Source organism: Bombina bombina, chromosome 9 (assembly GCF_027579735.1).
Source record: "Bombina bombina isolate aBomBom1 chromosome 9, aBomBom1.pri, whole genome shotgun sequence".
NCBI lineage: Eukaryota > Metazoa > Chordata > Amphibia > Anura > Bombinatoridae > Bombina > Bombina bombina.
In genome coordinates this window covers 128,859,098-128,874,377 of record NC_069507.1, presented here as the reverse complement: position 1 = coordinate 128,874,377, position 15,280 = coordinate 128,859,098, and the positions used below count along the sequence as shown (strand labels likewise).

Below are 15,280 nucleotides of genomic sequence, written 5' to 3'. Positions count from 1 at the left end.
CTTTGTTTTGCTTTCCATCTGCAATACAACATTAAATGTAAATATATAGAAATACACTTTTTACCTTGGTGATTACCTTGTATATAAGCCTCTGCAGACTGCCCCCTTATCTCCGTTCTTGTTACAGATGTGCATTCTAGCCAGTCAGTCTTAATTCATGAATCACTCCACAAGAGTGAGCATAATGTTCTCTATATGGCCCACATGAACTAGCTTTGTCTGGCTGTGAAAAGCTAATAAAAGGCAGCCTGTAGTGGCTTTGCAACAGGCAGAAATGTAGTGATTTAGATGTTATAAAATACATTAATTTAACAGTGTTGGTTGTGCAAAGCTGGAAAATGAGTATTAAAGGTGTTGTCTATTTTTAAACCATAAAAAAGTAGACTGTACCTTTAATATATTTTATTTAAAACCAGAAATTCATTGTGATAGTGTGCTGTGAGCAGTTTAAGTCTCTGGAAGTGTGCTTGCTAAAGCATTAAAGGGACACTGAACCCACATTTTTTCTTTCGTGATTCAGATAGAGCATGACATTTTATGCAACTTTCTAATTTACTCCTATTATCAAATTGTCTTTATTCTCATGGTATCTTTATTTGAAATGCAAGAATGTAAGTTTAGATGCCGGCCCATTTTTGGTGAACAACCTGGGTTGTCCTTGCTGATTGGTGGATAAATTCATCCACCAATAAAAAAGTGCTATCCTGAGTTCTGAACCCCAAAAAAGCTTAGATGCCTTCTTTTTCAAATAAAGATGGCAAGAGAACTAAGAAAAATTGGTAATAGGCGTAAATTAGAAAGTTGCTTAAAATTGCATGCTCTATCTGAATCACGAAAGAAAAAAAAATTGGGTTCAGTGTCACTTTAAGATGGGGGTGAAATCAGTTTTGTATATTATTGAAAATAAGGAGCAACAATACTCACAATTAACAGTTAAACACTTGTGTTCTTCCTCATTTAAAAGTAAACAGTTTAAATGCAAATTTAAAGTTTGTATTTATATATGCTCATTTGTTGGCATTGAAGCAAAATATCTATAAAAATATTTTGTAAGGGACATTCAATTTAGTTTTGTACTCCCTGAAATACTTCAGTTAATTGGACAGTAAAGTTCAAAACTAAACTTTAATGATTCAGATAGGGCATGCAATTTTAAACAACTTTCCAATTTACTTTTATCATCAAATTTGCTTTGGTCCCTTGGTGGTATTTTTGAAAAGCTAAACCTAGCTAGGCTCAAACTGATTTCTAAACCGTTGAAAACCGTCTCTTAGCTCAGAGCATTTTGAAAGTTTTTCACAGTTAGACAGTGTTAGTTCATCTGTGTCATATAGATAACATTGTGCTCACTCCCGTGAAGTTATTTAGGAGTCTTCACTAATTGACTACACTGCATGTCTGTCAAAAGCACTTAGATAAGGAGGCTGTCTGCAGAGGCTTAGATACAAGGTAATCACAGAGGTAAAAAGTATATTAATATAACACTGTTGGTTGTGCAAAACTGGGGATTTGGTAATAAAGGGATTATCTATCTTTTTAAAAAAAACATTTTTTGGTGTACACTGTCCCTTTAATGAAAACATGTCCATTGTAATGTACAGTCATGTGAAAAAGAAAGTACACAAACTTTGAATTCTATGGTTTTATGTATCAGAACATAATAAAAATTGTCTGGTCCTTAGCAGGTCTTAAAATTAGGTAAATACAACCTCATATGAACAACACATGACATATTACACTGTCATGAATTTTAAAAATAAAGCCAAAATTGAGAAGCCATGTGTGAAAAACTAAATACACCCTTACTGCTTCCATAGGAATTAAGAGGCTAAGTAGCAGCCAGGTGCTGCTAATCAAATGCCCTTTATTAATTGATCCTCAGAAAGTGTGACCACCTCTAGAAAAGCCAAAGTTTTAGCAGTTTGCTGGTCTGGAGCATTCAGCTGTGTGTTAACACAATGCCAAGAAGAAAAGACATCAGCAATCATCTTAGAGAAGCAATTTTTGTTGCCCATCAATCTGGGAAGGGTTATTAGGCCATTTCCATACAGTTTAAAGTCCATTATTCTACAGTGAGAAAAGATTATTCACAAGTGGAAAACATTCAAGACAGTTGTTAAACTTCCCAGGAGTGGACGTCCCAGCAAATTCACTCCAAGGTCACACCCTGAAATGTTCAGAGAAATTGCAAAAAAAACAAGAGTTACAGACTCTACAGGCCTCAATTAGCATGTTAAAGTTCATGACAGTACAATTAACTGTCTTTCTCACATCTCTTCCTGGATGTCCTCTCACTACCTCAAGCTAAATCTCTCCAAAACTGAGCTCCTCATTTTCCCCCCTTCTTCCAAAATCTCCACCCCCAATATCTCTATAACTGTCGACAACTCCATCATTACCCCTACCCCCGCACGCCCGATGTCTCGGGGTCACATTCGACTCAGATCTTTCCTTCACTCCTCACATTCAGTCATTGGCTAAAGCCTGCCGCTTTCACCTTAAAAACATCTCTAAAATTAGACACTTCCTTACACAAGACACAACTAAGATTTTAATCCACTCTCTCATTCTTTCCCGCCTTGATTACTGCAACTCTGTCCTCTCTGGTCTCCCCACCTGCCGCCTAGCTCCTTTACAATCCATAATGAATGCCTCTGCCAGACTCATCTTCCTTACACGTCGCTCTTCATCTGCTGCGCGCCTCTGCCAATCCCTTCACTGGCTTCCTCTTGCCTCTAGGATCAAACACAAAACTCTCACTCTTGACATACAAAGCCCTCAACTGCACTGCTCCCCCCCTACATCTCAGACCTTGTCTCCAGATACTCTCCCTCCCGTCCCCTTCGCTCTGCTCATGACCTCCTACTCTCCTCATCTCTTGTCACCTCATCACACTCCCGTTTACAGGACTTCTCCAGACTGGCTCCCATCTTGTGGAACTCTCTGCCTCGCTCCATAAGACTCTCTTCTAGTTTTAAAAGCTTCAAGTGCTCCCTAAAGACTCTACTGTTCAGGGACGCATACAACCTACGCTAACCTTTCCTAATACCAGTTCCTCTCCTCCACTGCAATCCCCTGAACCCTCTTAGCATGTAAGCCTAATAGTCCAGCTGTTTGTGGATCACCTTCTTAAGAGCTGACTACAGCAGGGCAACTCTTGGCAGGGCCCTCTACCATATAATTGTTTTGTTGTACTCCCCCTTCTGCGGAATCTGTTGGCGCACTACAAATAACCAATAATAATAATTAGAAAAAGACTTTACACGTTTGGTTTGTATGGAAGGGTTGCCAGGAGAAATCCTCTTCTCTCTCTAAAAAAAAAAAAAACATGGCAGCATAGCTTAGTTTTTCAAAGTTGCATCTGAACAAACCACATAATTTCTGGAACAATGTCCTTTGGACAGACGAGACCAAAGTGGAGATGTTTGTCCATAATGCACAGCGCCACAGCAAAAACCAAACACAGCATATCAGCACAAACACCTCATACCAACTGTCAAGCACGGTGGTGGAGGAGTGATGTTTTGGGCTTCTTATGCAGTCAATGAGTCAACCATGAACTCCTCTGTATACCAAAGTATTCTAGAGTCAATGTGACGCCATCTGTCCTACAGCTAAAGCTTGGCCGAAATTGGGTCACGCAACAGAACAATGATCCCAAGCACACCAGCAAATCTACAACAGAATGGCTGAAAAAGAAAAGAATCAAGGTATTGCAATGGCCCAGTCAAAGTCCAGACCTCAACCCAATTAAGGGCTAGTTTCCATTGATGTGGTAAAGTTTGGAAACTGGTGGTAACATACAATATCTCCATAGACTTTAAGAGAGATAAATGTTTTTACCACCAGTTTCCAAGCATTACCACCTTAATGGAAACTAGCCCAAAGAGAGCTGTGCATAAACTAATACTCGCAAACCTCAATGAACTGAAGCAAAGTTGTAAAGAAGAGTGGGCCACAATTCCTCCAAAATGATGCGAGACTGAAAGTCATACAGAAAACTTACTTCAAGTTATTGCTGCTAAAGGTGGTTCTACAAGCTATTGAATCATAAGGTGTATTTATATGTACACAATGTGATAAAGTAATGAGATCTTATTATACCTACAAGCTCGACCCATTTTATTAGATTGTGGCTTCAAAACACAAAATCAGCTAATTCATATACACAAATAAGCCTTAAAAAAGCTAATCTCATATTTTATACACTGCAGCTGGTAAAAAACGTAATTGGAAACACATTAAGAGAAAAACAATTTTATAGTATACTGTCCCTTTTAGACTGTTATATCTTCTAAATAGTAAAAAAAAAATGCAAAAAATAATAATACAGAAACCTCTAGAAGAACATGATATTGTGAATGGGTTAAACAAAACATTATATAGCCGTGAACACACAGCCTCATGCTATATAATTAAAAACTAATAATTATTTCAGGATGAATAACCTTTGAATTATAATGCATCTTAAATAGAAACATTTTTCCTCAAAAAGCATTTTATGAAAAATAAGTCCTATTTAAATTGAAAAAAATCTGATTTAAATAAAAAAATCAGATTTATTTTAATAAAACTATTTGATTTTTCACCACCCTGGTTTGTTATATTTGTATAAAATAATAATAATTAAAACCAGAGCTAAACAAAACAGAAACAAAATAATGAATAGTAAACAATAAAAATTGTGATTTTAACCTGTTGATGCAGTTATGATGTTCAATGTTGTTCTAATAGCACTGGGCTTTAAAGCGACAGCCAAGTTAAAAAAAACAAAACACTCATGATTCAAATAGGGCATGTCATTTTAAACAATTTTCCAATTTACTTTTTATCACCAATTTTGCTTTGTTTCTTTTGGTATTCTTAGTTGAAAGCTAAACCTAGGAGGTTTATATGCTAATTTCTTAGACCTTGAAGGCTGCCTCTAATCTAAATGCATTTTGACAGTTTTTCTCCACTAGAGGGCTTAGTACATGTGTTTCATATAGATGACATTGAGCTCATGCAAGTGAATTTACAGAGGAATGAGCACTGATTGGCTAAAATACAAGTCTGTCAAAAGAACTGAAATAAGGGGGCAGTCTGCAGAGGCTTAGATACAAGGTAATTACAGAGGTAAAACGTATATTATTATAACTGTGTTGGTTATGCAAAACTGGTGAATGGATAATTAAGGGATTATCTATCTTTTAAAACAATAAAAATTCTGGTGTTGACTGCCCCTTTAACGTTTAGGACAGTATGGAACATCCTAACATTTGAAGCATCCTGCTCCCTTCCATGTTCAAGAAACAGGAAGATCTGACTGAGGGATGGTACTAGCTTTGTAGGCAGTCCCTGAGATCCAATAAGCAGTGGTGATCACGTGAGTTCCTGTTTCTCCAGTTTGTTCTGATCTTGTACAATTGCCCCATCCTGAAGGGGTCAATAATTTAAATAATAAATATCACTGAATAAATCCTTTAACTGTCAGTCCTCTTTATTTCAATCTATCCACATGCAATTTTGCAACATTTCTTTATAGCAAAGTTTAATTAAAGGGACAGTCAACACTTCATTTAACATGATTGTATATTGAAAATAAAAAACCGAAGATGCGCCTGCACTATACCCCTCCTGCCTTGCCGCCTTGCTTCTTTCCTAATCAGCGTTGCTAAGCTCTCTAATAACCGGTAAATATGGCAGCCGAACTCCCCCCACCATTACGTAGCTGCCTTCTTCTTCAACTGATAAGCAAATCAGAATCCAGTCCTTGGACAGAAATTGCAATCTGTCTTTTTAGATTAGGGTTCATTGGGCAATTTCAAAAAGAGCTTAATCCCTTTTTAAGGGCAGTGAAAAAGAGCTGAATGCCCTTTTAAGGGCAATGCCCATACAAATGCCCTTTTAGGGGGCAATGGGTAGTTTAGGTTTATTAGTGTTAGGTTTTATTAAATTTATTTATTAAATTAAAAATTTTTGGTTGCGTGCGCAGCCAACAGCCTGCCAACATTCCTTTGATGATGCGTTGCACAACTGGCGATAACCGACGAACGCGTTACAAACACAATTATAGTATATACATATATATTTATGTGTTTGTATGTGTATATAAGTATCTACATATATATTTACAGAGAACACACAGTCCCCATAGACCGCAATGTAAAGGCACTTTTCACTTGCCAACTTTAACCCCTAAAAAACTGCTTTGTGCAGTTATTTTTTTTATTCCATTTCTTTTTTTAATAAAAACATACAATATGCTTTATTTTGGGGGATATTTTGAAAATTAATCAGGAGGTCTGACCTGGTTAATTTTCGGAACACTAATTGCTGTGGTTGCCGATTGTAGGGGTGTAATGTCACTGGGAGGGGTTACAATCGGCAACCACAGAGGAACATGAAGGATTGGATATATTTGGAAAAAGTGTTACGCTATGAAAGTCTTTTACTCATTTTAAGGAAACTTTTTTTTATAAAAAAAAAATCTTTGTTGCAAGATTGCATTTGGATAAAGCATGAAATAATGAGGACTGACTTCTAAATTTAAAGGATTTATTTGGTGATATTATTTAATTTTCACAGTATTTTTTTTTTGGGGGGGGGGGTGCCTTCATGGATTCTTACACCGGGGCCCTGAGGTTTCTAGTTATGCCTCTGGCTGTAACCAACGAAGGTCAGTGCCACTGAGTCACTTAACATCTCCGATTATCCAGAATGACTTGGGACCTTGACTGCGACCAACAAAGGTTACTGTCGCTGTCAGCCGCCTGACATTTCTGCTTATCCAGAATGCATTGGCTTTTGCATTTATCAGGATAGCAGCTAGATGCCAATTAAGCTAATGCACCTTCTGATATGATTACATACAGAGACTACAGGAGAAGTGTAGGAGACTCAAATTAATAGGAATCTGCTGTGTGTTTTTTATCTGCAGCTAAGCGCTTGAATCTTGTATTGAGGAGCAAGATGATGATTTGTTGCCTGGATTTGTTTAATATGAAGGAAACATTGATGTGGGAAAATTCAAGAACCCTTGTTTTCATCCTAGTAGTTTTAAAGTTCTTTTTTCTTTTTCTTTCTATTCTTAAATGAAATAATATGCTGGGATACAAAATAGGTCACTGTAAGAGTCTCTTAGCTTTTGAGTTTATCAGAGTAGCAGTTGGTAGAAATATATATAAAGACTAAAGGAGCAGAGTGCAAAAGACTTAAAGGGACAGTCTAGTCCAAAAAAAACTTTCATGATTCAGATAGGGCATGCAATTTTAAACAACTTTCCAATTGACTTTTATCATTAAATTTGCTTTGTTCCTTTGGTGGTATTTTTGAAAAGCTAAGCCTAGCTAGGAGCAAACTGATTTCTAAACCGTTGAAAACCGCCCCTTAGCTCAGAGCATTTTGAAAGTTTTTTACAGTTAGTTCATGTGTGTCATTCAGATAACATTGTGCTCACTCCCGTGGAGTTATTTAGGAGTCTGCACTGATTGACTTAACTGCATGTCTGTCAAAAGCACTGAGATAAGGGGGCAGTCTGCAGAGGCTTAGATACAAGGTAATCACAGAGGTAAAAAGTGTATTAATATAACAGTATTGGTTATGCAAAACTGGGGAATGGGTAATAAAGGAATAATCTATCTTTTTAATAAACAATAACAATTCTGGTGTATACTGTCCCTTTAAAGGACAGTTTAAACCCAATACATAATTTTGATTACTTATTGTTACATACCAGAGACGCATTGTGCAACTGGTCCCACATCTATAAGCTTGTAAGAAGTACATGAAACATTTAAATATTTGTTTGTTAGCAGCCAAAAATGGCTGCTAAGATCGGCCCACCTATTGCGTCTATATTTTAGTATGTTAATTTCCTCCAATCGACTTGTGAATGTTTTCCTACATGCACACACTGATTTGTACAAGTGCAATTTGAGATAGCTATTTGAAAAATAATAAACGTGCACTGCTAAACTGTCATACAAGAAAACAGCTAAATGGACAAGAAGAAAGCTGTAGGCGGAGCTTGGCGGCCATTTTCAGCTGCTAACAACAATGTAAAATTTTCTTCTTACAAGCTTATAGATTTGGAATCCTTTGCAAGATCCTTGTCTGGTGTGTAACAATAAGTAATTAACAATAAGTATTGGGAATAAATTGTCCCTTTAAAGACATGGAAATGAGTGAGATGGTGTTTGAATTACAGCTGTTTGGAAGGAAAAAAAACATTTAAAAAGCGATATCACTGACCTCCTCAGGATTAGGATTAAGCGCCAGTGTCTCCAATGGTCCAAGATTTGCAAGAACGGGAACTATTACCATCCCTGTCTGAGAACACAGATACAATAATGCTTAGTATATAATATGAATATATCTAACAATTAATGCAGTTTCTTCACCTTGGGATCATAATTGCATCTATGGATCCCCCTAATCATACACAGGTGAGCCACACACAGTCTTCATGATTTTCTCCATCATCACCATCTCAAAAGAGCCCATGTGCCCCATAATTAAAGGTTCTTTTTTTTTGCTGAAAAATGTGTGCATATATTATTCCCAATAATAATAGTGGCAGTGGTTGTAATGGAAATTGGTCAGAAAATACCTAAATGAAAAGCTGCCTCACTGTTTATGGTCATCACTTCTGGTTGGGTCCAATCAAACACTTAGCACCTTTTTACTGAGTTCTCACACTAGATGCCTCCAGAACCAATAACTGCTGAACAGCCATAGTGTGAATACCTGCCCGATGATAATCTAAAAAACACAATTTATGCTTACCTAATAAATTTATTTATTTCTGGATATGGTGAGTCCACGGAATCATCAATTACTAGTGGGAAATATCACTTCAGGTCAGCAGGAGGAGGCCAAAGCCTGCTATATATGTCACTTCCCTTACCCATAACCCCAAGTCATTCAGCCGAAGGGCAATGGAAAAAGATGATAACACAAAGGTGTAGAGGTGCCTGAGGTTTTAGTTAAAAATAACTGTCTTAAAATAAAGGGTGGGCAGTGGACTCACCATATCCGGAAATAAATAAATTTATAAGGTAAACATAAATTATGTTTTCTTTCCTAAGATATGGTGAGTCCACGAAATCATCAATTACTAGTGGGAAGCAATACACAAGCTAGAGGACACAGATAATTAGGGAGGGACAAGACAGGTAACCTAAACAGAAGACACCACCACATGAAGAACCCTTCTCCCAAAAGAAGCCTCATCTGAGACAAAAATATCAAATTTGGAAAAAGTATGCAGAGAGGACCAAGTTACAGCCTTGCAAATCTGTTCTACAAAACTTCCTTCTTGAAAGCCCAAGAAGAAGGGACAGCCCTAGTGAAAATGAGCTGAAATTCTTTCAGGAGGCTGCTGTCCAGCACATTATACTACTCAACCAAAGAGAAAGAGAAGTAGCTGAAGTCTTCTGACCTTTATGTTTCCCAGAGAAACAAACAGCAGACTGGCGACAATCCTTAGTCGCCTGTAGATATAAAATAAAAGCACGCACACCATCAAAGTTGTGCAACAAACGTTCCTTATAAGAAGAAAGATAAGAAAACATAGAAGGAACAAACACTTTTCTGATAAAATATATCTATCTGAAAACCACTTAGGAAGAAAACCTAACTATTATGAATAACCGCCTTGACGGCATGAAAGATAAGATAAGGCGAATCATACTGCAAAACTGAGAGCTCCTAGACTCTCCAAGCAGAAAAGATAGCAATGAGAAACAAAACCTTCCAAGATACCAACCTAATATTTATGTAAAGTAAAGGCTCGAAACAGAGCCTTCTGCCAAAACTTTAAGAACAAGGGTAAAACCCCAAGGGGGGAGGCAACCGATTAAACACAGGCCTGATGTACAAAACCAAACAATAGGAAACAGCAATCAGCTCCTTTTATAATGTGCAAGTGCAAGGCAGGAGACCCACTGAAAGCCTCAAATACTGCATAAAAGAACACAAAATCCCACAGCACATAAAAGTATAACTCATTTTATTTACAAGGTGGAGGTCCAAAAATAACAGCAATGTTTCGGGCTATACACCCTTATTCATGCTATAACATATGCTTCAAACTGAACACATTTATAAAGCCACATAGAACCAACAAGTTTCTTAATTACCTGCAACACTATACCTGTGCACAAACCTACAATCAACTTATGAAAATTGCACCATCTAGTGGTACCTAGGAGGCGAGCAGAGTAAGAGATGCCGTCATGGCGCCACGTCAGCAAGTGATACCGGTTCTTCTGGTGAGTCTTTTTCCGACTGTACCAACTCAGGAGGCGACACCGTGGGGGGCCGTTAGCACAGGAGGAGCCAGCAACAGAGCAGGGAGCCACAAGAAGAGGGGGGGCTTCACGCTCTGGGATGAACACCCACAATTGGCGACAGGAGGAGAAGAGGTAAAAAATCAACAGGCATTAGTTATTAATGCCTCACAGGTAGAACCTGAGCCCTTATGAACTGCAATTGCTTGAGAGGGGCTTATCATTTTGCCCCACGTCAAAGATTGATTTTATTTGAGCTGGAAAAGGACTTGCAATCGTTTTTGCAGGACTTTAAGATTGAAAAGTTTATTTGTTGATTCTGTAATAAGTACTAATGTGCAAGGTGATAAGTATAATCCTAGATTTACGGCTAAAGGGGGTGGGACATTTATCAAATTAATGTTTAAAGATTTTGAAGTAATGAAACGGTTGGTTGTGCCATACAATCTATTAAGGGTAATAAATTTATTGAGCATAACTTGAAAAAGGAGGAGTTTGATGCGATTTCTACCCTTAAAGATAAGAAAGATAAAATAGTGTTGAAAACTGCTGATAAGGGTGGGGCTACAGTTGTGCTAAATAAGAGTGACTACTTGAGGAAATGTCATAGACAACTGGGTGACTCTGTGGTATACAGTGTACTTAATGGGGATCAAAAATTTAAGATCCAACAGGAGATTAAGACACTATTGGTATTTGCTGAAAGAAATGGATTTGGTTTGATAAAGAATTAAATACATTTTTGATAGTTGATCACCCTATTACTCAAATTTTTTTATACCCTTGACAAAGTCCATAAGGACATTAAGTGTCCCCCTGGTCGTCCCATTGTGGCTAGCACAGAATCAATCCTCTCAAATATTTCCAAATTTTTGGATAGAATTTTACAACCCTATGTTGAGAATTTGTCCTCATTCATTAAAGGATACAAGTGACTTCATTAACAGACTGGAAGTATTGCTCTTGACACAGAAAAAATGCATTCTATATAGTCTAGATGTGCAGAGTTTATATACATCTATAAAACATGAGAGTGGCATTGCCTGTGTCAAGAAGTTATTTTTCAATACTGGGAGATATAATATGCTACAATTAGTATTTTTGGAAGAACTTCTAAGACTAGTTTTGTTTAATAACTATTTTCTATTTCAAGATACATGGTACATCCAGAAACAGTGGACTGCAATGGGGTCTAATGTTGCCCCCTCATATGCCAACATATTCATGGGTAATTTTGAAGAGAAGTATGTATATGAGAATTCATTATATATAAAATTTGGAGCCACTTGGTGGCGTTTTATCAATGAAGTGTTTGGCATATGGGGGGGTAACAATGACTCCTTGCATGAGTTTGTAGCTGAGCTGAATTTGGTAGTTAGGGGTATTAAATTTACCCTTACATGGCATGAGACTACTGTTGCCTTCCTGGATACTAAAGTTGTGAAGGAAGGTTGTAATTTGCAATGTGATATACATACGAAAACCACAGATAGAAATAATTTACTCCACTACCATAGCTTTCACCCAGAAGTACTTTTAAACTCCCTACCCAGGATTCAGTTGATTAGGGTTAAGCGCATTGTTAGCCAGGATGGCATCATACAAGACAGATTAAGAGAAATGGGCAACAAATTCTTGGATAGGGCCTATCCAACAGCTCTTATCGATAAAGAAATTGCAGCAGTAAATAATATTGATAGGGCTTCCTTGCTGGTTAGAAACAAGGATAAGAAATAAAGAGGACAGATTGGTCCTGGTTTCTAAGTATAGTAAAAAAGAGTAGAGAGGATCAAAAATATGGTTTACAAACATTGGCATATCCTGAAAGATTGTAATCCGAATATTAGCAGTTTTCAACATATCCCTATGATGGCCTACAAAAGAAATCGTAACCTTAAAGATATGCTTGTACAGACAGACATTGGTACTGGTAAAAAGTTGACCCAGAGTTTATATAACAGAGAAAAACCTGGGGTCTTTACCCTTGTCTGGGCTGTAATAGCTGCAATTCTATGATTAAGGGGGCCACATTTTGCCCATCCCAGATCTGGTAAAATTTATAGGATAAGGGATTATTTTTACTTGTAACTCCACCTTTATAATTTATCTAATCAAATGCCCATGTTCTAAAATTTACATTGGGGAGACCACCAGAAAGAGGCGGGTGATCGAATAAGGGAACATAAGTCAAACATCAGGTGTGGGGGGATAAGGATGCCCCAGTGTCATCCCATTTTCTAGAAGCTAAACATTCTATCAGCCAATTAAGGTGGCAAGTAATAGACCAGATTAAAATGCCCAGGAAGGGGGGGGGGGAGATAGGGAATTATTATTAAAGGGAAGGGAGTTATATTGGATTTTTCATGTTGAAGGAATATGACATGTCTGTCTACATGTAACATCTGTATATGTGATTTGCTTTTAAAAGATTCTATTATAAAATGTATGGTATAGTCACTAGGTACCACTAGATGGTGAAATTTTCATAAGTGATTGTAGGTTTGTGCACAGGTATAGTGTTGCAGGTAATTAAGAAATGTGTTGGCTTTATAAATGTGTTCAGTTTGAAGCATATGTTATAGCATGAATAAGGGTTTATAGCCCGAAACATTGCTGTTGTTTTTGGACCCCCACCTTGTAAATAAAGTGAGTTATACTTTTATGTGCTGTGGAACTTTGTGTTCTTTTACACAGCCCTGATGTAGACCAGTGCCTGACAAAAAGATTGCACATCTGGCACGTCCACCAGACGCTTATGTAGCAAAATAGACAATGCAGAAAACTGACCCTTCAGGGTCCTGACTGACAAACCCTTCTAGAGACCACCCTGGAGAAAGGATAAAAAAGTCAGAAAAACCCCCGCTTAGACAAAACTAAGCGTCCAATCTTCAAGCAGTCAGCTTCAGAGATTTAGATGAAGGAAAAGACCAAGAATCAGAAGTTCTTCCTCAGAGGTAGTCTCCAAGGTGGAGAGACGACATTTCTACTAGGTCTGCATACCAGATCCTGCGAGGCCACGCAGGGGTTAATAAAATTACCGCCACTCTCACCTGTGAATACGAGTAATGACTCGTGGAAAGAGAACAAACAGAGGAAAAAGGTATGCAAGACTGAAATCCAACAAAAATGTCAGAACATCTATCAGGACGGTCTCTGGATCACATGACCATAAACCGTACCTTTGAAACTTGCCGTTCTGTCGAAACGCCCACAGAAGCCAACTCCTGAAACCCCCCATGTGAGGGTCTACCTAGAGAACACTTCCGGATGGAAATGCTCACTCCCCGGGATGAATTGTCAGCCTGTTTAGAAGTCCGACTCCCAATTGTCCACCACCGACAGCAAATTTGAGCTTCCACCCACTGAACAATCCAAGTCACCTCCTACATGGCTAAAGAATCTCTAGTTCCTCCCTAATGGTTTATATAAACCCTTGAGGTGATATTGGTTTGGTTGATAAAGAATTAAATACATTTTTGATAGTTGATCACCCTATTACTCAAATTTTTTATACCCTTGACAAAGTCCAAAAGGACATTAAGTGTCCCCCTGGTCGTCCCATTGTGACTAGCACAGAATCAATCCTCTCAAATATTTCCAAATTTTTGGATAGAATTTTACAACCCTATGTTGAGAATTTGCCCTCATTCATTAAAGGATACAAGTGACTTCATTAACAGACTGGAAAGTATTGCTCTTGACACAGAAAAATGCATTCTATATAGTCTAGATGTGCAGAGTTTATATACATCTATAAAATATGAGAGTGGCATTGCCTGTGTCAAGAAGTTATTTTTCAATACTGGGAGATATAATATGCTACAATTAGTATTTTTGGAAGAACTTCTAAGACTAGTTTTGTTTAATAACTATTTTCTATTTCAAGATACATGGTACATCCAGAAACAGGGGACTGCAATGGGGTCTAATGTTGCCCCCTCAATATGCCAACATATTCATGGGTAATTTTGAAGAGAAGTATGTATATGAGAAGTCATTATATATAAAATTTGGAGCCACTTGGTGGCGTTTTATCAATGATGTGTTTGGCATATGGGGGGGGAGTAACAATGACTCCTTGCATGAGTTTGTAGCTGAGCTGAATTTGGTAGTTAGGGGGTATTAAATTTACCCTTACATGGCATGAGACTACTGTTGCCTTCCTGGATACTAAAGTTGTGAAGGAAGGTTGTAATTTGCGATGTGATATACATACTAAAACCACAGATAGAAATAATTTACTCCACTACCATAGCTTTCACCCAGAAGTACTTTTAAACTCCCTACCACAGGATTCAGTTGATTAGGGTTAAGCGCATTGTTAGCCAGGATGGCATCATACAAGACAGATTAAGAGAAATGGGCAACAAATTCTTGGATAGGGGCCTATCCAACAGCTCTTATCGATAAAGAAATTGCTTGCAGTAAATAATATTGATAGGGCTTCCTTGCTGGTTAGAAACAAGGATAAGAAATAAAGAGGGACAGATTGGTCCTGGTTTCTAAGTATAGTAAAAAGAGTAGAGAGATCAAAAATATGGTTTACAGACATTGGCATATCCTGAAAGATTGTAATCCGAAAATAGACAATGCAGAAAAACTGACCCTTCAGGGTCCTGACTGACAAACCCTTCTACAGACCACCCTGGAGAAAGGATAAAAAAGTCAGAAAAAACCCCCGCTTAGACAAAACTAAGCGTCCAATCTTCAAGCAGTCAGCTTCAGAGATTTAGATGAAGGAAAAGACCAAGAATCAGAAGTTCTTCCTCAGAGGTAGTCTCCAAGGTGGAGAGACGACATTTCTACTAGGTCTGCATACCAGATCCTGCGAGGCCACGCAGGGGTTAATAAAATTACCCGCCACTCTCACCTGTGAATACGAGTAATGACTCGTGGAAAGAGAACAAACAGAGGAAAAAGGGTATGCAAGACTGAAATCCAACAAAAATGTCAGAACATCTATCAGGACGGTCTCTGGATCACAATGACCATAAACCGTACCTTTGAAA

The 15,280-nt window shown here is 37.8% G+C and overlaps 1 protein-coding gene across 3 annotated transcripts in view; it reads right to left on the bottom strand.

Annotated features, from left to right (window-relative positions):
• Positions 1-15,280, bottom strand: part of NUDT8 (nudix hydrolase 8) — a 49,867-nt gene that overhangs the window by 1,350 nt on the left and 33,237 nt on the right. For all 3 annotated transcript variants that reach the window (XM_053692374.1, XM_053692375.1, XM_053692373.1), the window contains exon 4: positions 8,233-8,310. In XM_053692374.1, the coding sequence (XP_053548349.1) occupies positions 8,233-8,310 (78 nt within the window). The remainder of the gene's footprint in view (positions 1-8,232; positions 8,311-15,280) is intronic.